Source organism: Anas platyrhynchos, chromosome 3, assembly GCF_047663525.1.
Source record: "Anas platyrhynchos isolate ZD024472 breed Pekin duck chromosome 3, IASCAAS_PekinDuck_T2T, whole genome shotgun sequence".
Classification (NCBI taxonomy): Eukaryota; Metazoa; Chordata; class Aves; order Anseriformes; family Anatidae; genus Anas; species Anas platyrhynchos.
In genome coordinates this window covers 20,171,353-20,195,753 of record NC_092589.1, presented here as the reverse complement: position 1 = coordinate 20,195,753, position 24,401 = coordinate 20,171,353, and the positions used below count along the sequence as shown (strand labels likewise).

Genomic DNA, 24,401 nt, shown 5'->3' with positions numbered 1-24,401 from the left:
AAACTATTAGTTGTCCTTCTGAAATGTAGAGGTATTATTTGGTCACTGAAACCCCCAGGGCCAGGAAAAGGGTGGGTTTTGGTTGTGGTTCACCTTTTCTCTCTTGGATGTATGGCTAGGTGCCTCAGGGGTCGTGTGGGAGGCTATAGGTCGGGGAGGATCTGTATGTCTGAGGTCAGTTGCATTTTTACACTCAGAAATGGGACTTTAAAAACATGCTCAGCCTCTTTGCTGCTCACTGCATGAAAGAAATGGGGAAAAATTTAAAATCACCATGCATCTCATCCATACTGTACCGCACATTTGGCAAGCAAACAGCCCGCACCCTGCCCGGGGCCAACTGCCCTCACATTGCTCAGTTGAGTCTGGATTTTTTACAGGAGAGCAGATTTCCCTTTCCCTAGGTCCTGCCTCAGCATCTGTGAATTTGAGACCCTTCAGCTGTGACACGGTGATGATTCCCCACTGAGACCAGCCGTGTTACGTTATGCTGTTGCAGTAATGCATGCCCAAGCATTTGCACGGTGACAGCTCTAATGAGATAGTTTTCTAACTGTGCGTATAACCTTGTCACAATCCTGATCAACTAATGCTGCCAAAAAAACCTTTTTAACTAGCTAAAGCGTTAGCCATTATCGCCTTACGGCTTGTTAATATTTTGGTGTATACAACAGGACTGAAGTAACTCCAGGAAGGTGGACATGCTGGTGCTTATTGCCCTAGCTGTATATTTGGCTCTTATAGGAGGGAAGGGGGTGATATAAATAATTCCAATAAATTCATCAGTTCTTCTTGTTACACCCGGAGGAGGGCACAGAGAAATCCTATGTATTAGCATGCTTAACAAAATGACGTGGGGCTGTCTAAGTGGGAGCTTTCACCTACATGTGCTGCCTACTATTCAATGTATGAAGAAGAAAATAATGAAAGGATTAATCCCATGTCAGGGGCCAAAAAAAGCCATGTGGTGTAGGGTGTTGGCAAGCGGCTGCAGTGACAGAGTCAGATAGAAATACAGAACAAGATTGAGCGGTGTCTTCTCACACCCTTTTGTTGGTACACCACCTTTCATGTGTCCCTGTGCCCTGAAGGCAGCATGCTGGCCCACAATTGCTGCTCATCCCAGCAGCTCGGATCCAGAAACAGGTTGAAAATAAGGTTGAAGATCTTCAACCATCCCAACAGGGCCTCCAGCTGGACAGGCCTGAGCAGGAGCCACCATCACCTGGAGCTCGTGAAGGCCACCAGCTCCTCCCAGACCACCTCCAGGTGTCACCCATGAAAACCCTCTCCCAGGTGCTCCTGCCACCTCCTGCTTCTCCACGTGTCGAGCTGTAATGGAGGCCCAGGCTGCTGTGGGTTTTCATCGTGGATTTAGGTGAGTTTTCACATCTCTGTTCCCCTGCTTTGACATGAAATTGGGAATAGGCCTCGTTTTACAGCAGGCAGGTGGATATCGGGGGGGGGACTAGACCTGCGTGGTGGAAGTCTCCTGATGGTGAGGCCTTGCTGCCTGCCTCCCAGCTACTGCCTGGGCCATGGGACCCGCAGGGGGTCCCTGCCCTCCTCGTGAGCTGCCTCCTGTGGTGCTAAGCTCTGAGGATGAGGACGGTTGCGGCTGTCCTCTGGGAAGTGCCCCGAGCCCCAGCTCTGTCCAGCCCCAGCCCAGCAGTGCCTGGAAAATGTCCCCTGGCTTCCCCTGCGGAAAGCAGCTTGGAGACAGGGTGAGAAGCCTTTGTCTCAGCTTCCTATTGTTTTTCCTGCCTTGCCGGGCTCACCGGTGGCTCTGGGATTCCTGCTGGGCCAGCACATCGCTTGCTCTACAGCCTGTCCTCCGCTGCCCTCTCCCCTCTCCCTCTCCAGCACGGTGGGTTTGGGGCAGGACAAGGGCCTTGCTCCTTCCTCCCCGTGGCTTATCTGCAGGGATTTATCTGCAGAAATAATGGGAGGCAGCAGCTGGGGAGTGCTGACAAAATCCTGCCTGCTTCTGACAGCGTTGTGGCTTTTCCTGCTGTTTCCTTTGTTTGGAATTAAACAGTTGAGGAGGAGGAGAAAAAAAAAAAAAAAAAAAAAAAAAAGACTTGCAATAACTTTGTGGACTTGCTGGTGCTTCAGCAATCCCCCCGTGTCCCAGCACGATGTGGGGAGGCTGGAGCCACAAACAAAATGCCACAGCTGATGTATGACCATTGTGGCTGGTTTTTGAGACTGTCCCACTTACCCTGAATTACCTAGTAAGCACTATGCATCAGTAAGAAAAAAAATAAATGAAGAGGAAGGGTTATTTATTTATTTATTGCGCCACAAAAAGAAGCAGCCCCGGGAGCAGGAAGGCAGCAGTGACTCCTGTGCACTTGAGTCCTTAGGGGAGGAAAGTGCTGGGACAAAAACACTTGTTTTGTGTCTATGGTAAGGAGGGGAAATCTAGAGGGGTGAGTTTGGCAGCCTCGTGGCACGGAGAAGGTCGGTGTATGGCTTATAACCCAGTACTGAGTCACAGAAAAAACACTGGGCTGAGGTGCAACCAGGATCCTTGGTCCCGGTCTCCTCTTTTTGGTTGTTGTTTGTTTGTTTTGGGGTCAGTGGCAATGTGGTAACACCCCCGCTGCAGCTTTCTGAGGGCTGTGCAGGCACCATCCCTTCTTCCATGCAGGTGGGAGCCCAGGGCAGGGGGTGGGCAAGCTGCCCCCACTGCCCCCTGCCAGGCGGGCTGCTGGCTCTGAAACTAATTCCCAAATCCCGATTGTTCAGCCACAGCCCCACCTAATGGCACTGCAGCTGCTCCCTGTGAGGCACTGGGACATCAAACTGGGGAAGTGGCTGACTGGCCAGAAGGCCTCGCTGCCATCCAAAGGGACCTCCATGGGCTGGAGGGGTGGGCTGAGATGAATCTCACAAGTTCAACAAGAAGTGCAGAGCCCTGCACCTGGGGAGGAACGGCACCAGGCACCAGGACATGCTGGGGGCTGCTCGGCTCTTAAGCAGCTCTGCAGAGAAGGACCTGGGAGTCCTGATGGACACCGAGCTGAACGTGAGGCAGCGATGGGCCCTTGCTGTAAAGCAGGCCAACCGTACCTTGGGCTTTACCATAGGTAAAGTCTCGCCAGCAGGTCGAGAGATCCTTTTGATCCACTCAGCACTGGCGAGGTGACACCTGCAGTACTGTGGCCAATTGTGGGTCCCCCAGTACAAGAGGGACATGGAGCTACTGGAAGGAGTCCAGCTAAGAGGGCCACCAAGGTGATCAGGGTACAGGAGCACCTGTCCCATGGGGGGAGGCTGAGAGGGCTGGGACTCCTCAGCCTGGAAAAGAGGAGGCTTAGGAGAGAATCTTACCAATGTGTATGAATACCTGATACATTGGTGCATAGAAGATGGAGCCAGGCTCTTTTCAGTGCTCAGGACAAAAGGCAGTGGGCCAAGACTGGCACACAAGAGGGCCCATCCAAGTATCAGGGAGCACTTCTTTATCGTGCTGGTGACAGAGCCGTGGCACCAATTGCCCAGAGTTTGTGGTCTCACTCCTTGGAGAGCTTCAAAAGTCACCTGGAGGTTGTCCTGGGCAATCTACTCTAGCTGTCTTTGCTTGAGCTGGGTGGGTGGGAAGGGGTGAGGTGGCTGGACCAGATGAACTCCAGAGGTCCCTTCCCAACCTCAGCCTGTGGTTCTGTGAAAGATGCTGATTTATTTATTTATTCTGTTTGTAGCCCAGGAAGTCCCAATAATGGTCTGTATCAGGGACAACCCCACCCTGTGTGTGCCTTGCCTCATCCCCTCCCTTTCTTTGCCAGCAGCAGCGACATGCCCAGGTCCAGCACTGTGGGAACAAGGCTCGTCCTGCGGTGCCTCAGGGGTCTCAGGGACCCGTGGGGCTGGGGCCCAACGTTATGCATGGACTGTGAGTGCCCACCCCATGCCAGGCAGTATGACAGGAGAATAACATGGCCACAGTTTGCTCATGCTGCCTCAGGAGGCACCTCTCTCCTTCTCCATCCCTGAGCAGATGCAGAGAAGCGGTCGCTCTTGGCAGCACAGTTTCCGATCCTGCTAACACCAAGATTTGGCTCTGGATCACAAGGTCAGTAATGCGTGGTGATGAGGCTTGGGTTTCAGCCACCACTGGCACTTGATCATTAGGGAGCTTCTGCCAACAGGATGCAAAGCAGCAGCAGGACCTCCTCTTCCAAAACAGCCCCCACGTCTCATGGCCTTTTGTCACTGCCTCATCTTTAACCTTAGGCACAGATTAAGTTCAACTAAAATCATCATTAGCCGCATTTACTGTTACTGTTAGGGAATTGGTGCGTGGCAACAGCACACATCTAAACACTCTTGAAGGCCAACACCGAGGACTCTCTAATTCAACTTGTATTAGAGAGGACAAGTGTAGGCTGAAGCAAGGCATTGGTCTGATCATCAGGTCAGCACGCAGGAGCTGGTTAACAAGAGCAAGGCTCTCCCTCTCCTTCCCCTGACTTCGTACAATGAAGATGATGCAGAATGGGAAGGTCAAGAGGCCAGGAACAGAACTGGTTACACAGAACAAGTAGCATCTTTTTTTTCCTCATTCCTCGTGATTCCCTTTTAGGATACAAGATCGCTTTACATGCACAATATCACTAATCCATATGTTTTAATATATTAAGTCCAGCTGACATTGCTTCTGTGAACCAGACACCTTTGAAAGGCTTTGAATTTGCAATCAGCAGGTCTGAGATGTCAGGCATTTGGAGAAAGGCTTGGGATAAAATCTCATGCTTTGCTCGATCTTCCAGTGTGTGGTACCAGATGACATAGCTGCAGTGGGAGGTTACATTTTTTTTCCCCCTATCACTTTTATTTAAGACAATGGATCCAGAAGCACATAGCTCACATTTGTAACCTGCCTGTTAACCCAGCTTTTGGTACTAACACTGCTGGCACGCCTTAGCCCAGAGCAAGCAGAACAGAACTGTGATTTACAGGACTGCATGTGTGTACCTGCATTTTTAGCTGGGCTCTCAATCTAAGCGGTGCCTTTGAGCAGTGCCACGTATATGGAAGGTGCTGGCCACATCCCAGTAGTGTGTGAGTGCAGCAAACACAGCCGGGGAGCTTAAGAAAGAGCAGAAGCTACAGGACATGAACCCAGAAGCCAAGAGCATGAGTGAAACAGGCTGGGAGGGGTTTGACAGCTCAAGGGGGCTTTTTTCAGCTTCCCCGTACAGTCTTTCCCCTGCAAATGCACTAATGGAGGGGAGGAGGGCCTGCAGGAGCTGGTGCTAGAAAGAAGATGGTATTGAGCTGTCAGAAAGCAGCCTCTGTGATGCTGTTCTAGATTCATAAGGCTAACAAATCCACTGAGCTGTTACTCAGGTTGGAGAAGCACACAGCACACGGATGAAGGATGGCCGCCTTATGTCTCTACACTCAACAGGTCCATGCAATCCACTTCAAAATTCTAGAGTAAATTCTACCGCCTAAGTAGGAGGTGGTTAAATGGCTGAACTATCCTTTAAGGCCTGCTTCCACAACAGGTGAGTGACTTCACAACCCCTGCCCTTCACCATGCTTCACCTCAAAAGCTGCATGCTGTAAATCACACAGCAGGGGACCTGCAACTTACACAGCAAAGTAGAAGGCACAGTGTTAAAAGCCAAGGCAGGGAATGGGTGGGTGATGAAGAGGATAGCCAAGGCAAGCAAGGATATCATACAGCAGCCAAGCAGCTTAATTAGCAAGTTAATTAGCAAGTTAATTCATTAGCCACCTGAACAGTGGCTCTGAGAACAGTATTATTTCTAGGGACTGCTTGTACAGGCCCCGTTTGTCCCTCTTGTTGTTTACTATTTCTCAAAAGAGCAGTGCAGTTGGAATCCAGCTTTGTCAGTCTACATTGCATCACCTAGCTGTATTGCAAATGACCTGGATAATTTAAAAAAAATAAGGTTTGTGATAATGCTCTTGTGAAAGAGAGCTACCTTAAGAGAGGTTCACTTTTAATTAGCAAAAGGAGAATCTATACACGCATGTGACAAGTAAAAGAAGTCACTTTGGGGTAGACTTGCTGTTGTAATTGCTTTGGTTTTCAGTGCACGTTGAAGATTCATATGAAACTAATTTATAACAGAACCAGACTAATACATGGCAATTTGACCTTATTTTTCAGCATCCCCTTTCTAACAGCACAACTTATTTCTGTTCTCACTAAGGAGACCTCTGCTCCCCAGGTGAAACCCTGAACCACAAGCTAGAGAGGCACAGAGGAGGCCATCGGACCTGAAACATGAGACTTGTGAGAAACCCTCTTCTGGCCTCAGCTCCAAGGTAAAACACTTCTTAGTAGCAGATAGCAGCGCAGCAAAGGGTGATTTGGGCCAACCTTTGGGTTACTTGGCTTTATTTACTGAGGAGGAAGAGAAGAAAGATGATGAACAGTGATACTGTCTTCTGCTCTTTGGGCCAAGAGCTCAGCCTCAGGCACCCATTACTGCAACACCCAGATCTTGTACAAACCAGGACTAACTAGCAGGTCCCATTGAAAATATGCAAACAAAATTATGTGAATGATGCAGCTGCTGCCAGCAGTACTTGGCTGAGTAACTCGGAGCCAATTCACTGCTGCTGGATCCCCAGGCTCTTCAGGACCACGTAGCCAGCTCACGTTGCTCCTTGAAGCTGGGCTTGGCTCATTAAACCTCAGGGGCAAAGGCAGGCACGTTTCTCCCAGGCAGAAAACAACTCATGGCTTTTGGCTGCCTGCATCCAACCTTTTCTGACACGGAAGGTTGTTCTCAAACCCAATTGATTACGCTGTTCAAGCTGGGCTCTTCTGGTATGGATGATGCCATCTACCAAACAAGCTCAAAACATTTCTTGTAGCAAGCTTCTGGCCCACCTGATTAGGCTGCTAAAACCAGTGTTAGCATGGAACTGACTTTAAAACTGACAGGGAAGATGACAAGCTTATGGCTATTCAGCTACAATACATAGCAATGCCAAGGTTCCCAAATTAATAAGAAGCCAACAGTATTACAGATAAATGTATTTTAATTAGGATTAAATACTATCTCAGGGTATCTTGAAATTGCACTTGTACTGCACTAATCAACAGCCAGAGGCAATAAAAAAGTCTGAAAAAAAGTAAAAGTTTAACATCGAGACATGACAGTAAGTGCTGCCATTTAAAGCAACAAACACCACTTCCAAGAACAGATATTCTTAGAGGAAAATGTCATAACAGTTTTGTATGGACAAAAATCTAAATTGAAGACTAGAAGAAATATATTAGTGCCTGCCTTTTTAAAAGTTTTTTTTTTTTTTTACATTAAATACAGTTTTTCTTTAAAAGCAAGGTACTAAATTCATGGTTTATATACTGTATGTACACAAGAGCAGAACATTGTACAGTGTTTTTTGGATAAAGCAGCACTAACTAGCTATAAGCTGGTATGGTGTTGCAGAACCAAATGCAAGATGACAGATGAAGCACTCTAGGAGAAGTATCTCCATGGTTGGTGTGAGTAAAGGAAAGTATCATGTATGTACAAACTGATCATTCCAACAAATCCCCCAAACTCAACATCATTTGCTGTGAAACCGTACATGCTACAGCTAATCAATGGAAATCTCACTGCAAAAACTCATCTGACAGACCCAAAGTAACCGGTTCCTTTCAGTAACAAAGTGCATCACCCAGCACTTCCACAAGTCATCACTGTAACACGACCCCCTGGGTGCAAAGCTCCAAGGAGAGTGGATGTTTGCTGCATCCTCAAGTCAAGTAGCCACCTGCATTCTTCAGCTACACAAAATCTGAAATGCCCCAACTGAACCATACGAACCCTATGAAGCTGAGATTAAAGATACATTATTAAATATTTACGTGCATTCTGGCTTTCTGCAGTTACAGATTAAAGCAGAAAGTTTGCGCCCAAGTACCACCAGTTCAGACTAAAAGGGACTGGCAGTGATTTCCATAATTAGTGCATGTTAATGCCTTCAAGTCAGTAAAGCAATTTTACTGTTCTTCAGATGCACAACATGCTTCTTTCTGGCTTTAGGAAAAAAAAACAAAATAGACAAACCAGGAAGTTGTGCAGATTATTTTTTTTTAAACCTACCCCATTAAAAACCCAAACTTAGAAATTGTTTGTGCCCTGGATCAAGGTCAATTTCCTCCAAAAATGACTTTTTTTTCTAGGATTAGCAGCAGGGCAGAGATTAAGGTTCTACTTGTTACATATATTCTCAATTGTGTTTCAGTTTATGTCTTCAGAAGAGGTTACTTGCTGTACTTCCATGACGCTGTTCATCCTTGCCTAAACTACTACACTAGTTTAAGGAACTGAATGTTTCTTCTGTGATGAGGACAGAATTGAGACAACTTGTTTCTAAACTGCATCAACTTAAATTTTCAAGTTTTAATGGTGTAAAAATCTGACATTCGATTACAGTTAAGAGAAACTTGCTACACAGCAAACTGCATCCAAATCTACCAGCTATTGATGGGACCTTTAAATTAACTGTTAACAAGTTATTCAAAGCATACAGACCTGGAAACATCAGATCACTCGGCCAGTGAACCAGCAACTTCCTCCCCCCTTTTTACATGAGGCTTGAACAAATGCAGCTGATGTGACCTTAAGCACTGGATCCAATGATTTCCATTGGTTAACTCCAATACCCAAAATGGCTGGGGAGATCCTGTGTTAAGCCCAATGCAATATGCATTAGTGTCATGGAGCAGGAAGATCCCAGTGTCTGCTTGGGCAAGTTCACACAAACCATACAGATACAGACAGGATAAAACACAGACTCAAAAGGATCCATTATGCTTGAAGAAAATTCCAAATAAAATGACATCTTCTGCACAGCCCAGCCTCAAATACAGCCACACCTTTATCTAGTATAATAAACTCTGTAGTAAACTGTTTTTGACCGCCATAGAGAGTAGGAGTTGTCAAATTTAAGGAGATAAACTCCTCTCCCTGGGTACTGGTGGCTGCCAGCATACACTTCTTCGTGACAGTCTCGTCTGTACACAGGCACTATTTCATCTAGCTGAGGCTTGTTGGCATTCTTTTTGGCTTTTTCTTCACTGCTAGTATTTTCTGTAAGAAGAAAAAAAAGCAACAGTGAATAAGGATAACTACTTTAGAAATGGGAGTCAGAGCTTTGCTTTGCAGCAGACAAGACACTACTTTGTTTAGAAATCTGATGGGCTGAAGTTCATAGCAAGGCTGTGGCTAAAGCATTCAAAGGGAAGAGGAACAGCACACATAGGTTTGTGTTGTGCTCCTTCATTGAAAAAGCATCAATTAGTACCTCTTTCAGAAAATAACCATCAGTTTACCATTGCAATACTGCACTGGATGAAAGGCAAGTTTGCCTCTGGTTCAACATAGACATCGTTTGCTTTAATCACAAGTTTTATACTTTGATATAAAAACCCTCTACATCTCTCCCAACACAGCTGTGTCATCTTTACAAGCTGTCAAGCTCCAGTTTTCTTTAAGATATTACCCCCACATTGACTGACTGCTCCTGACCTTCTGACACCCTTGCTACTGATTATTTAGCAGTAGTATCCAAAAGGCCGCTGCTTCCTATGTCAGAGCAGTTCCTTCTAAGCAAGCTGCATGATGGTTTCAAAACATTGTCTTTTTCTGATGGTATGCCAGGCTCCCCTGTAGGTAAAGGCTGAGACCTGGGTCTTCGACAATATAAGGAATTGCTCTTCTAAGCTATTTTGAAGCCTCAGGGAGGTTTCCTCCCTTGAAAGAGTTCATGAACAGAAGGACAGGACTTTTCTTAAGGTTTCAATGTGCAGATCTGCTATGCTGTATTATAGCATGGGTTTCAATCTAGCCTATTTGATAGCTGAATTGGACAAGAGGGCACACTAAGTTACAAGTAATACACAGGGAAAGGATTTCCTCACCCCCAACTATTTTAACCTATCAGTGATCAAAGGCAGCATCTGATGTTACTGTCAGAATTTTACTTTCAACTTAAAATTGCAGACAAGATGCCAGCTAGATAGAAGCCACATGCTGTAGAAGCTGGGGAGCTAGGAAATGGTACAAGACAGTCAGTGGGGTTTTCCTGCATCACAAGTTCTGCAAGACTGGGATTTTATATAAATAAGCGTGCTTACCTTCCTCTTCATCCTCATCATCACTGGATTCACTGACATGCACACTGACTGCAGTATTAGGGGAGTCTGTCCATTCAAAATACACCCCAAAGCCAATATCATAATTGTCTGTAGCAAACTCCCAAAAGAGATAAGACCCCTCTTCGTGAGTTGGTACTCTAACTGTAACCACTTCTCCTCGGCCCACTGTGATCACAGAGTCTGCATCCTGACGGATTTTTTCTTTGAAGTCTTTTATCTGGGGTCGGGTCCACATTGATGGAGCAGCTATCACTGGAACAGAATCTAGACAGGGGAAAGATATCCCAGTTAAGTTTTTGCTTCAGTAACATATGTGGCATGCTGAAGTCTGCTCTGGGTGCACTCGAGGACCATCAGAGCTGCTTCTATTCAGACAGGGACTGCACTAGTATAGGTTTCTTACTGAGGTCTTGGAGACTACTGATTGTGGGTGAATGTAAAGAGGACAACACCCAGAAATACCAGTGAGGGAAGATCTGCTGGGAGGCTACTACTCCTGCTCTGCTTCCACAGCTTCCTAGAAGCAGCTGGAGGAAGGTAGGAGATGCAAGGGGAGGGTAGCCTGAACTGCACACAGAACGAGGCTAAACCACAGAATGGGTAGCAGTAACAGAATAAGACGACTTTCTTTTAATCCCCAAGACTAAATAAATGCTCAGTTTTTATGTTTGAATACACTTTTGCACAAAACAGCTTTCTGCTACAAATCATGCAATAAAACAGACTAAGTCAATAGTGAAAGAAGATTCTGTATCCCATCCACTTTGCTGGAAATGCTTTTGCTGCTTACTCTGTCCTCCCCCAAAACATCCTCTGCCTGTGCAGTGTCCTCCCTTGAGAAAAACTAGACCCAGAAATCAAACCTAGATCTTGCATAGCTCAATGAAGCCAAGCAAAGAGCCACAGTAATCATACCTAAGACATCTAAATCCTAATGAAGGCTTTTGTGATTTATCTTTATTTAAGTGATTTAGCTAGTCCTACCTTTTGGTCCATTCTCCAATGCTTCTTCCAAAGCCTCTGGATCCAGCTCTTTTTCAGGGCTGTCTGCATGCGTACTGGCTTGCCCATTAACAGATGGGATATCCCCTTGGGCAGGTGTATTCACCTTTTGTGCAGTAGTCAGAGGTGTCCCTGCTGCTGCCACGACTGCCTCCTGCTGTTTTTGTAAGGCTGCCTAAAATGAAAGAAATTCAGTGAAGTAAAACAAAAACAAACAATGTCTCCCTTTTTCAGTAGAAGGTGTAAGTGCAGTCACAAAATTTCCTTTCCTCCCCAAGAGGAAACTTGACATGAAACACCAGAAGCAGCACACATTAACCAGTGAGAATTACACATACATAGTAACTGGGGAAGTCCACATCACTTAGTGATAGTCAAATATTAGATTCCAGATTTGAGCAGTCATACAGGTTCTGTCCAGGTTCACTACCAAAGCTCCATTTCAATGGAAATTGGTGAGGAACTTTTCACTGAAGTATTGTATACAGCCTTTGTGAAATTAATTATATCAGAAGATCAACTAGAAGCAATCACGACACAACAGTACTTTTGAACTGTTAAGTTCCAAGGTGACTGAGATAACAGGCATCCAAAAGGGAAGTACTCATCAGAAGTGTTATAGGCTACCTGAGTCTTCAGCAATATTTAAGCAGGATTAGATAATCTTGGCGCTGTTATTGCTTCTTTTTCATTTTTTCCTCTAGCAGTTATCCAAATATTGATTTGAAGGATGAACTTCATTGCCTGACAGATGTATTATTTTGTAAGCCGCTACAAAGAAAAGACTGTTTTGCCCTGGATCTCAGTGGGCATTAGTCTTCTCTGTGTAGAAAACAGCCAGCCATAACTGTAAAGAAGAGTGCTGGCAAGGAAAGTTTTCTTCAAGGAAAATTGGCAGCATCTCCTCAGACACCTCAGTCTCAAGGGAGCGGTATCAATTACAGAAGGCATTGAGGACAAGGCTGATGAGACTGTAGCTTTCACTTACCATTATGACACCAAAGCATTGGTACCAAGGTGGCATTAAGCCTGAAGAGCAACTATAAAAGGGCAGAAAGCCTCTGACTTCCCTGTACCGCTTCAGTTCTTTTCTTTCCTTGAGCAGCTCTTAGCTGAGAGCATTGGACTCTTCAAAATACAAATGTCTTCGCAGGAAATTAGTCACTGAATTTTACCTTCAGCTCAAGAATAGCAGACCTCAACCTGGCAGATACAGGTTATTTAAGATGCAGATCCTGCCCATCGAGGTCAGACATGCTGGAGTCTAAAGTCTGTTTTACATCTGCTTAAGACACTTACCCTGAACTTTTAAAATAAGCTTCAGAGAACACAGCACGTTTTCCAGAGATGCAACATTCCTCTAAACAGAAGAGTAGCCTTTGAAGCCCACGCACAAAACCTTTGCACAGAAGCAAGGTCTTACTCCCACCCACTGCTACCAGAAACATGAAGGTCTCCTTCCACCCAGACCACAAGCAGGCTATTGCAGGCAACCAAACAACTTACTAGACACTTCTGTCAGACAAGATGCCAGAGGAGAGAGAAGTCAGTACTGCTGTAAGTTGACAGAAAGGAACAGTCTCAAACCCAGTAGGGATGTGACTGTACAACACTCACATTCAACTAGAAACATTGCCAACCAAAGCCTGATGTTCTGCAGATCCTCAGATGTGATACATACATCGAGAAGCACCTGAACAGGGTTATTTGTACTCTCTGCACTGGTACATACCCCCACATAATTGGGCGTGAAATAGATGCTGCAGCAAAGCACTTAACATTTTGTTTCCAGAAATTGTATCAAAGTGGTTAATAAATGCTGCTTAGAATTTTCTTAACTAATGGCTGCTTCAGAAAACTACTTGAAAAGACAAAGAGGCTTTGGTGTTTGGAGCTGAAGCAGCATTAGTCACTAGAACACTCTTTCTCTCTCCTCCTTCTAGCAATTAGCTTTTCAAGGAGATAAAAGTAGGCAAGTTAATGTCTCCCAAAGAGATTATAACACAAAATCCAAGTTTCTCAGCTGGTCTGTCATACCTGTTGCTGTGCAAGCTGGACTTGATACAACTGCTGCATGTATTGTTGATAATGCTGTTCCTGAAGCTGTCGAATTAGGATCTGCTGCTGCTCATAGTTGCCCGGATACTGCTGGGCTGCGTACTGCTGGAACTGCATGGCAGTCTGGGAGTTCAGTGCTGCCATGATCTGTTGCCTACATTAGAGGGAAGAGAGCACGAGGATTACGAACAGCTGAGGTCATTGGGAAATTCCTGTACTTAGGTTATTTGACAGTTAATTCAATTTCTGCAAAATAAATAAATAAATAAAACAAATCTACATAATACAGCAGAGCCCAGAGGTATATGCAAACCTGAGTTTTGTCTAAAAATATGCTGAGAATATAAGACCGTACAACAGTTTCTATCTAATATTTTGACATCATGTGTTAAAAAAAATCAAGAGCTCTCAGGAAATTCTCTATCTATAGTCCAATAAAGAAGTAGTGCTAGAAAAACATGTTACTAAATCTCTCAAACAACCAAGGGCAAAAAAATTCCACAATTCATTCCTCCAGAAAACATGCAGAAACCATCCTAGCAGCCCTTCTACAAACAGTAATAAGAACAGGCCCACTGTGGTACTGCATGTCAATATTTTTTGTTAAATCTAAAAACACTTCATATTACCACATTAATTTCCCAAGACACAGTGCAACCATATGAATAACACGACTGACTGTGGCCTAATTCACAAACAAAAAAAGTTGCCAAATAGGACATCTGCATCTCCAACAGACTGAACTGCTGAAACTTCAGGAGAAACACATGGGTTCATCAAGCACAGGCTCAGTTTTCCTCCCCTCTCCAAAAGAGGAACAGAAGTTGTATAGTAAGACCCAGGGTTCATTTTTCCCTCATGTGTAACATTCAATGACCAGCTATTGATACTTCAGAGGGAGATAAAAGAATCATGCAAATGTAATAGTTCTTTCCTTCCTATCCTTCTTTCTTTCCCTCCTCTAACACATTTCATGAGGTGCATGCAGTCCTGCAGTCCTTGAACACATAAATCTCCAGAGATTCTCTTCAAACAAGATCTCTCTGGCAATTTTAGCTGAAAAGGCCGCATACAATAACACGGTGGGATAGTTATTTTCTGCAAACTGTACCCCTCTTAAGTAAGAACTGCAAGTGTCACTGCTAGACTGCAGTGCTCTGGAACTTCAGGTATTTAACGCTAGCATAACGTTTAACATTTAAATGCTATCTAACATTTAAATGGTTAGATAAAATTGTCTCAAGTGCAAGACAGTTATTTTCTTTCAAGTATCATTTCTTTCAGCTACTCACTTTTGTTGTTCCATCCGAAGCCGTTCCTCCTCTATTCTCCTCCTCTCTTCTTCTTCTCTTCTCAGTCTCTCTTCTTCCTCTCGCCTACGTTTTTCTTCTTCTTTTTGTAAACGCTCACGCTCCTCTTCTTCACGGCGCCTTCGTTCTTCTTCTTCTCTCCTGCAACATCCACCCAATAAGATATTTCAGTATTTTTACAACCCTACGACGAGCTATTTTCAGCATGGTGTAACCTGCCTTTTGCCTACCCCCAGGAAAGCTTTTCATTTGGCATCATTGCCCACTTCAACTTGACTGGAGAAATGTCTTATTGCTCACCAGAAGAAAACCTTACTGTTTGGTCTTACTGCACTATGCAGTATGACAAGCATAAACTGTGTATTTTAATTCGATATCCACTCTAACAGCAGAGAACTGGAGAAAAAGTATCTGGAAGCCTTGAACACTTCTTCCAAGTTGTAATATATGTTCAATAATCACACTGATACTACTGTTCACACATAATCACATAATTAATAATAATCACACATGAAGTGATAATAATCACACATGAAGTGATTAGTACAGGATATAGTACTAGCATATATAGTATATTTACTATAAGAAAATAAAAATATAGGAAAATAAAAAATGTAAATATAAAAAATAATAATAAAACAAAAATATAAAATATAGAAAAATAAAAATATACTATATATACTTTACTATATATTATATAGTATATATATACTATATAGTATAGTATATAGTATACTATATAACAGTATATATGCTATATATATACTATATAGCACATAAGTTGTTGCAACTTGTATACTATATATATTATATATATACACACTATATATAGTATAGTATATATAAATAGTATATTTATATAGTATAAATAGTATATACTATATATAGTATAGTATATATATAATTTATATACTATATATATAGTGTATATATAGTAAAGTACTATAGTACAGGAAAAGAATAGTATAGGACATCCTTTATCAAGTTGCTAACCCATACTAAAAGAGCTTTGAACATCTAAAAGTTTCATTTCCTATATGTTTAATATACTGATGTATCAGGGCAGACATTTTGTGCATATTTCTTAAAAATATCACAGTATCACCACATTTTAAAAATCATCTTATGTTCTAGTTATATTCACCTGAGAATAAATCATTCATTGCTGGCAACATACAAAGACTTAGAGAGCAATTGGTTACCACAGACACCCGAACTTCAAGCATTTCTCTTCCCAAAGTGATTTCAGCCTAAGCCAGATGCAGCAGTGTCCGTAAGTCAAGAATTACATACTCAACATACTTCCCAACACCACAGGATTGAAACATTACCTTTTCTTTTCTTGTTCTTCTTTTTCTATCTTGTGTGAAGTAACATATGTTGAGAACAAGTGGCAGCACCTATTTAGGAGCTTAACAAATTCTGTCATAGCTTCTTGTTTTGACATGTTTCCAAGGGCAGCCCATTCCTTCCTGGGGGGTATAAGAAGGGGAGAGAGAAGCTGAACAGAAGGCTCAACTCTTTGCAAGTCAGCAGTGAACTCAGAAAACGAAAAACAGTTGGGAGACCAAGAACCAAACTTCAGCATGTGGCATTTCAGAGAATCAACAACTTTTTCCTCAAAACACATCTTAAACCTGTAGATTTCAGGTGAAGAGAGCACTGAACAACCATTTCAAACAGACATAGCCGAGTGCTTATATGAAATCTAATACATACCATCAGCTAACCCTACTTAGAATTCTCAAGTGTCCAAAAACTTCCAAGACTGGCAGATGAATCTTTTATTTTTACCCTTCTTCCACTCTAGCTTGTGGAAAAAATGCATACACTTTCCCAGATGAGCAAACACAGTAACACCCATTGACCGAAGTGCTCAACCTAATTGAACGCAACAGCTTGCTTCTTCCTAAAGAATGGCTCCATCTATTTGAGCAAAAACAGTGCACTGGGTCCAGCTCTGAGAAGCAAAGTACAACACAGGACTGCCTCTTCTCCACCAGAAATAGCATCAAACAAGAAAACTGTAGGCAGAGACTGCCCTGACCTCATCAAAATTTACACAGAGGCTGAATGCAACCGGTATCTAATTTCAGAAGTTATCTTTACTATTAACAAGAAAGTTATGGCAAATGCTGTTACCACCGGCAAAAGACTTGGTCTGTTGCAGCTCTGGTGTCAAATTCGGAGGAAGGAACTTGGGCCTACGTATTAATGCAGAGCTGAGTCTTTAAACTGCTATGAGAAATTGGACCGTCAGCACAAGAGCTTCTCCCAGTGTGGCTTAAAAAAAACCTCGGTAATTGCCTGATAACTCCTTTACTAAACAGTGACTCATTTCTAAGACGTATTTGAAAAGGCTGCGCTCACATTCCACTACCATACACCCATACTGAGGCAACCCACATACTTTTCTTATTGTTGAAATTAGGTGGCCTTTACTTCAGATAGGAAAAGCAGAATTATGATCAAGGAAGGGAACAGGCCTTTTACCTCCTATCATTCCCCAGCACATCAAAGAATCCAACTTCAGGGCAAGTGTCAGGGTTGTAAGGTCCCAGCAGAACCTGCTTGTGCAGCGCCACCAGTTTGAGCTTTTCTTCATATGTTGGATGAAAGGCTTTGCCATCTTTTTCTGTAGAGGAAGAGAAAGTTTCACTGTTGTGATTAATTCGTTCAGCATAGGACAGCAGAGAGTGTTTCGTATAAACAATCACAACCTCTTCTCTAAGAAAAGGAAATGAAGATAAGTCATTAAAGGTTTGACAACTGCAGTCAATTCTAGCTAGTGAGTTATCACAAATATTTATGTTAATTGGTGACCATCATACCATATGGACCTATATTGCCAAAATACTTAAAAAGCTTAACTCGACTTCAAACGTGTCTGCCAAGTGTACTGTAATGTGGATAGGAGGGATTTTCTACAGAAAGATGTGGGGTTAACTTTATAAATAGCTCTTCTTCCATACTCTTCACATCGGTGAATGCAGAACAAACAAGGTTAAAGGCAAGAAAGGCTGCAGAGAGAAACATTATAACTAAGGGAAAGTTTTCCTCGAGGCAATTTGATTGCTGCACTTTGCCCAGGCAGCCGGAATAACTCCTCACAATGAGAAGCCTTAGAGATACCTTGATCTGCATCAGTGCGTATAGAGAGCTCTGGCCATGAGATAGAGGCAGCATAAACCAGAACAGTGTCACAATTCCAGGGGCTCCACACCAACACCTTCTAGAGCACACCCAGTTAGATCCCATCACGTCATTTACTGGTGAGAAAAAGTTGCATTGATTTAAAATGATAGTTGAATGAGTCAGCTAGGACTTGCCTCAGCCCATTTAACAAGCTGCCAAACAAGCCTAAGAGACAGACACCACTATATGCAATTACTGGGTAAAAAAAAGGACCCTTTTCTTGAGCAGGAAACCCAAAGAAATACGCATCACCTCTTTTGGGAAGGACTGAAATGAGGAAGCTGTTATCGGAGGTAAACAACAGCAGTAGTCACGTGAAACACCTCAGTCAGGAATCACAGCACAGCTGCCACTAATTTCCAGCTCTCCTTTACCATAAAGGTCACTTCGGATCAAGCTGCCCAGAGCGAAGCAGCCCAATTCATTCTCAGACATTCAAGCTGACACGGCTGAGAAACCGCTCAGCTGATGATTGTAAACAGAATCATTAACGGGAAAAGAAAAATCCCAGAAGAGGAGGGAAAACCCCTCCCCTGGGGCTTGCTGAAAACACTGCCATCAGTCAGTATTTCTGAAAACTGAGAATGAGAGACAACCCCAGAGGAAAAGTGTTTGCATATCACAGCAAGATCAGTACGTTACTGGATTTACTCTGCTAAAACATCACACAGAACAACTGTGCACGTACCACTAGTTTTTAAGCCTGAATCAAATCAGGAAGGTAGACATTTAGTCACTTCTTATCCATTCCTAGAGGCTCACTTCACTCTTCCAGGATCTAAAATTACTCGCTTTTTTCCCAGCATCACAGAATCTTTCAGCAAGTATCTATTCCAGCATCAAAAAACAGAAGGCTTTGTGCACAAAAGTGTCTATTCCTGAAAATACATCTCCCCCAATCCCATCAGGTGAAGAGCGACCCAGACTCTACCCAGTGGTATCCAGTGAAAGGGCAAGAGGCAGCAAACACATTGAAATACAGGAAATTCAGCTTCAGTATAAGAGGTGGCTTTTTTCCCCTCTGTGCTGGTAGAGTGGTCATCCACAGGCACAAAGTGCTTGTAGAGGATGCAGAGCCTCCATTCTTGGAGATGTTCAAAACCCAGATGGACACAGCCCTGAGAAGGCTGCTCTGAAGGCTGGATTTGACAAGTCCTGGAGGTCCCTTCCCACCCCAGCAAGCCTGTGATCATTAAAAGATGCCAACTACCACTTCCTACAACTCCACCCCTGAGGTTACAGCACTTTCTGCAACGAAGCCAGCAGAGGTAAGCTCTCTCCCTGCTCTCAGGTCTTACTGCCCAGACACCCAAGGAGCCCGTTGGCTTTTCCTCAGTTCCAAGCACTTTGCACTTCCATTAACCTTAATAAACAGCAGGCACTTGGCAATCACTCTTAATATCCCAGGGCTACATCCTTAAAACGAAGTCTGTTCACAAAGGGTCCTGAAGTGAAGCTTTTGCTAGGCTTCTGTGAGAGGCACACCTCTCAAGGGGTCGCTGCAGCACCACTTACCTTGCACAACCTGTACCTATATACAGGTCTGCCAGAAACACTGCTGTTCACCCTGCCTAAGCCAGCTGACACAAGTATTTGTATTCACTTCTGAACGGGGTTAAAGCAGAAAAAGAGATTTCTTCTGGCAGCTGAGTGCAGCACACCTGCGTTTGCACAGAACTGAGAAGTCAGACCTTCAGGCCTACCAAGGGAAGGCAAAAATCTGCATTTACAAAGAACGGGGACCCAAGGGAAGAAGAATGAACGAGCTAAGTAAAGAGATAAAAACAGACCAAAAAATAAGAGGCAGGCATTCAGCAACCTGTAGATAATCCAGATCAGAAGCAAACTCTCAAAGTATTTGGAGCCAGTCAAGAGAGCGAAGTTGTACCCCAGCCATTTTTCAGCTGAACCCTTCAGCAGAAACCACACTACACAGTTACCCCGAAGATTTAGAAGTGCTGCAGGTTGACCTGAACCAGAAGAGCTGAAGCCATCTGCAGAGTTAAACATGCCAAAGAAGAGCCTTAGCAAGTGCAGATAAGCAGAAGTGCCAAATTCACTCAAGTATCCGTGACTGTATCATTCCAGTACGTATTACCCACAGATCTGGTACAGGAAACTTGGGAATATCAAACAAGGGACATGGCAAGAAACCTGGACGATGTGCACAGGAATAGCAGGGGGAGACCAGAGGGGACAGACACACTCAGCTGAATAGTCCTGAAGAACTGAACATGGAGAGCCAAGGACATTCCTTACCGTACAGGTAGTTGGCAGGGGCTTGAACACCACTGTCTGTATTTGCATACACCAAAAGATGAAGTCATCCCAATAACTACTAATTAAAAACAAATAATGCAGATTTACGTTGCTATATAGCACTGTTCTGCTGGCCTGAACCAGTAAAAACCATAAATAAATAAATAATAAATGAAAGAAACCACAAATTCAGGCTCCAGGGAGGTTAACAAATACGCTTCAGAGAACACTGCATCATGCCGTGTAGTTTCTAACTTCAGATTTTTTCTCCCTGTAAGGAACACTGCACAATCTGCTGCAGCTTCCACTCCGGCTCATCCACTGCACTCACCCTAAGTGCTCAGTTCCCACAGAACGGCACTCAGTCCCAGGCAAACAAGGAAACAGCCTGCAGTGTGATTTGTCACCTCCTAGCTTTTAAAAGCCAGTGTCACATATGTTAATGCAATTCGTTTGCAGCGCTTTAATGAGCACTAAAACCAAGAAACAGCAGAACTGCTTATGCTTCTAATTCTTTTTTTTTTTTCCTGAAGATGTTCTGCATCAACAGGAGAGTTACCAATCAATCCTTCCTATTAAATCTGATCAAAGCTTAACGTTATGAAAAATGTAGATATATTATAGTGTTTTTGTTTTTTTTTTTAAGGCAATAATCTACTTAACTAATGAACTACAACCATGCCATCAAATTAGCACACCAAAAATGAGGTCAAAATTCATGTTGAATGCTGAGTTGAAGATGCATTCCTGTTAGGATAAGAGGAAATAACTTGGAGCAGTCAACGAAGTTAGGGTACTTAGGGTACCAGGAGAGCTTTCAGATTGCAGGGTGATATGGTTGGTACAGTCTGCCCAGATATGCAGCACTGCAAATCAGTACAGACAACGCATGCACACTTCAGGGACTGGCACATATTGAAGGTTGAGTAAAAAGCTATTTCAACCACATGATGCAGAAAATTGTAAAGCCAGGTTGGTACTGGAGGAGATTTGCTGGCAGAGCTGTGTGAGCTACCCCCTCCTACAGCAGGGGGCAGCTGACACCTTGAGCAGATCACCTGCACTGACAGCTCCCAGTTGCACAAGCACAAGCAGCTGTCAGACACTCCTCTGTCTTTATCAGGCAGGCTGAAGTAGCTTTCGAGGCTCTTTAATATCCCAACCTATTTTCAGTTGTGTTCTTCCTGCGTTTACACGCACTCCCACCCTGTCTTGGCTCTGAGCGATTCTGCAACGTGCCACCACAGACGAGCGCTAGCAGTCATTGTAATACCTAACTGAAGGGTTTTGATCTAAATCAGCTTTCTAGGAAGAGAGTGCGTTATAAGTTACAACCAGAGAACTCGCTCTACACGCTGAAGCAGAAAAGGAGCTGCTTAACTGGTGCTCACCGCTACCTTCTGACATCCAGCAACTTCTTTGGTATCCCCCTGCTCAATTCCCCCACCCCACCAGCCGCAGCTAACCCAGATCCCAGCCTCCCCGCAGGCTGCCTCTAGCCGCTAGCTTGCCTCACAGTAGCTGTGTGTGTAAGACAGCTTCCGTATCATAAGTTACAGCACTGGTACCAAACAGCTTTAAGATGGATCCAGTTTGTGAAAGGTTTCCCCACCACCACCTCCGTATCAACACAGAGCAGCAGAGCCATCGGAGGACAGCACTCAGAACCCATCCCTGTCCACACACACCAGCCTTCAGATCCCCAGCACCTTCCTTCCCGAGGGAAAGGAGGAATCTGTGTTTGCTCCTCAGCATCTACAGGGCTGCCCACTCCCGCCGTTGCTTTGACAGCAAATGAAATAATTTGGAAACAAGGCCAGTTACTTTCAGAGCCACACAGATACAGAAGGAGCTAGCAGAATTGCTAATCTGAGTATTACAAGCTCCTGTAGCTCATCACCATCACATCTATAAACAAAAACCTTTGTGTTATACCAGCTTCAGCAAAAATAATAAATAAATCGCATGAAGATAGAGGCAATGGCTTCACATGACTTATTCTAGCCATAAGGCCAGAGGAGCATGGCCTTCGTCTGGAAAGTCTGACAGCTTCAGAGAGGGTGGGAAGTTCTCTGACGATCACAATCGTGTGTTGCGAGAAATTGCGGAAGGCCGAAGAGCAGCAATAAACTGCGGCCGAGCTTGTACCAAGAGGAAGGCAGCAAAGAAACAGGGACAAAATGAATGCAGCACAGTGCCCTACAACCCAGAAACAAGATTTGTAGCTATCCAAAAGGAGCGAAGCGCGAAGGCTGAGCATTAAAGGTGAGCTGTAACAGAGCCCGAGCACAGCGTGGAGCTTCTATATTATCGATATCGGTTTCGGCAGAACATTAACCCAAAAGACAAAACGAAACCGCAGCTTGACTGCTCAGAGACGAGCCATTTGCTGCTGCGGAGCCGCATCTCAGCACCAGGCTTTGAGCACAAACACCCGCCGAGCAGCCAGCCCGTGCCAGCAGGCAGCGGGCGCGGTGCCCCCCGCCCGTCCGTACCCTTGAAGAAGCGCAGCGCCAGCCCGTACAGCTCCTCCAGCGCGAAGCCCCAGCGCCGCTCCGGGCTCAGCGCCGCCTCCTCCCCGCCGGCCTCCGCGCAGCCGGGCCCCGCTGCCGCCCGGCTCCTCCCCGCGCCCGGCTCGCCCGGCCCCGGCCTGGCTTCGCAGGGCAGCGGCGGCGCCTCGCTGTTGGGGCTGAGCGTCAGCCCGTCCACAGACACCTCCAGCCGGCCCGAGCCCAGCGCCGCCGCCATCCTCGGGCTGCGCTGCGGCGGCCACGTCCCGACTTCCCGTCCCCTCCGACCCGGATCTTCCGGGCCCGCCCGCCCGAAATGGCCGCCCCCCCGCGGCACCTGAGGGGAGGGAAGGAGGGAGGAGGGCAGGGGGTGGGCGGCGTGGCCGCACGCTGGGTGAAGGGAGGGGTGAAGGGGGTGTGTGAAGGCGTCCCTATAACGTCTTCTGAGGGCCCTGGAAGGAAGAAGAAGCATAAAGTTGTGTTAAATTGAATTCCCAGTTGGTATTTCTTGAAGGAGTGAATGCCAAACAGGGCACTTCATGAGAAACATGTATAGAGAAAGGCAGAATTTACCTTAGATGGTTAATCCAAGCTTCAGTAGATATTCTACAACCAGTAAAATTCAGTAGATATTTTACCACCAACCAGAAATCCTTTGTAGCATGTTCAATAGCTCTTTTCCTTTTGGTCGAGGATCACAAACACAACGCCCTATTCTTTGCTTTATCCTAAAACCACAGAACAAGGCTGTATCACCCCCCTCTAACAATTTCTGCTTTCCAGGGCATACAGTTCCCTGTACTGCTGCTACCTTGTGTACCAGGCTACCAGCAGCACAGATAATTTTATCTCCTCGCGCCTGCACCCTGCTTTACAAAGTCTGGCATTTCAGTATCGGCTTCCCTTTAAGATGTGTTAGTTCATCTACAAAATCACTTGTATTAAAATACCTGTTTTCAAAGTTTTGGTCTAACACATTTCCTGCTTGGTTTGCAGAGTTTGTACTTCATAAATATTTTATTTTGCATTAATTTTACAGTTCAATCCATAGTGAGATTAATCTTAAAATTTCTGCTTTAAGAAGCTTTGAGTTCTTTATCCTAAATGCATCCTTCAAGTAAAAGAAACAGACGTCCTTAATGATCCCTACAGGGGTTTGCGATGTTTCACCCAAATGGAAGGAAATATTTATTTCATTTTATATACCAGCAAAACCAGAGGTGTTTCTGCTTCATGGTAGGAGCTGCTTGAAACTGGACAGCCCTTAGCTTGCCTTCATGTTTGGAGGCCAAGCTAAATCCAAGCTAAATCCACAAGCATCTTGCTTGACAAGCTGATTTGGAGAATAATCACAGAAAACTGATTTGTCTCCTAACAGGACGTCTCCTGTAGGAAATGCTTGGTACATTTAGCAAACGTGTGACTCTTCCTCTCTTCTCCTGCCAGCAGCAGATTTGCCCTCAGCGGCTCCCTGCCTGCCCTACCCCTAGCACAGCTACCTGGTGGGCATGGAGTAGACCCACTACATCTACCCTTCTCTGTTTCATACTATTTCTGAGTCCTATTTAGAAAGACAGATGTGCAGTGTCGGTATAAATGCCGTGATGTGCAGCTAGCGGACAGGCTGAGTGCCTGATCAGGTATAGGAAGGGGAAGAGCTGTGATACAAAATACTAGAAAAAAAAGTACAGGTTGAGATTTTCCATCAGGAAATCCTGTCTGGAATAATGCAATAACAAATGAAGAAATATTTTCCCAGAGTACCCAGTAATTTATACCTTTGAAAAAAACATTAGCTTAATTCACGGTTAAGATGAAGATGTTATTTACGGTCAGTAAATAATTTATGTCTTGTAAAAGCTGGTTATGCATGGCAAATGAAATACAGAGGAAATTCGAGTCCTAGAG

The 24,401-nt window shown here is 44.5% G+C and overlaps 1 protein-coding gene across 1 annotated transcript; it reads right to left on the bottom strand.

Moving 5' to 3' along the window:
• Positions 1 to 8,382: 8,382 nt before the first annotated feature.
• ACBD3 (acyl-CoA binding domain containing 3) lies at positions 8,383 to 22,797 on the bottom strand. Its single transcript, XM_005014742.4, has 8 exons — positions 22,479 to 22,797; positions 17,023 to 17,164; positions 15,861 to 16,001; positions 14,512 to 14,670; positions 13,199 to 13,373; positions 11,144 to 11,336; positions 10,139 to 10,423; positions 8,383 to 9,092 (listed from the first exon to the last, which is right to left on the bottom strand). Exons 1-8 carry the CDS (start codon positions 22,729 to 22,731, stop codon positions 8,881 to 8,883), a joined length of 1,560 nt encoding a protein of 519 aa, XP_005014799.3. The 5' UTR covers positions 22,732 to 22,797; the 3' UTR covers positions 8,383 to 8,880.
• Between the last annotated feature and the right edge of the window lie 1,604 nt (positions 22,798 to 24,401).

Coding starts and splice junctions, on each gene's coding strand:
- ACBD3 (XM_005014742.4), bottom strand. CDS start 22,731: ATGGCGGCGGCGCTGGGCTCGGGCCGGCTGGAGGTGTCTGTGGACGGG. Junction 17,165..22,478: donor GGCGCTGCGCTTCTTCAAGG/GTACGGACGGGC, acceptor CTTCCTCTACAG/AAAAAGATGGCAAAGCCTTT. Junction 11,337..13,198: donor TCCAGCTTGCACAGCAACAG/GTATGACAGACC, acceptor CTTTCATTTTAG/GCAGCCTTACAAAAACAGCA.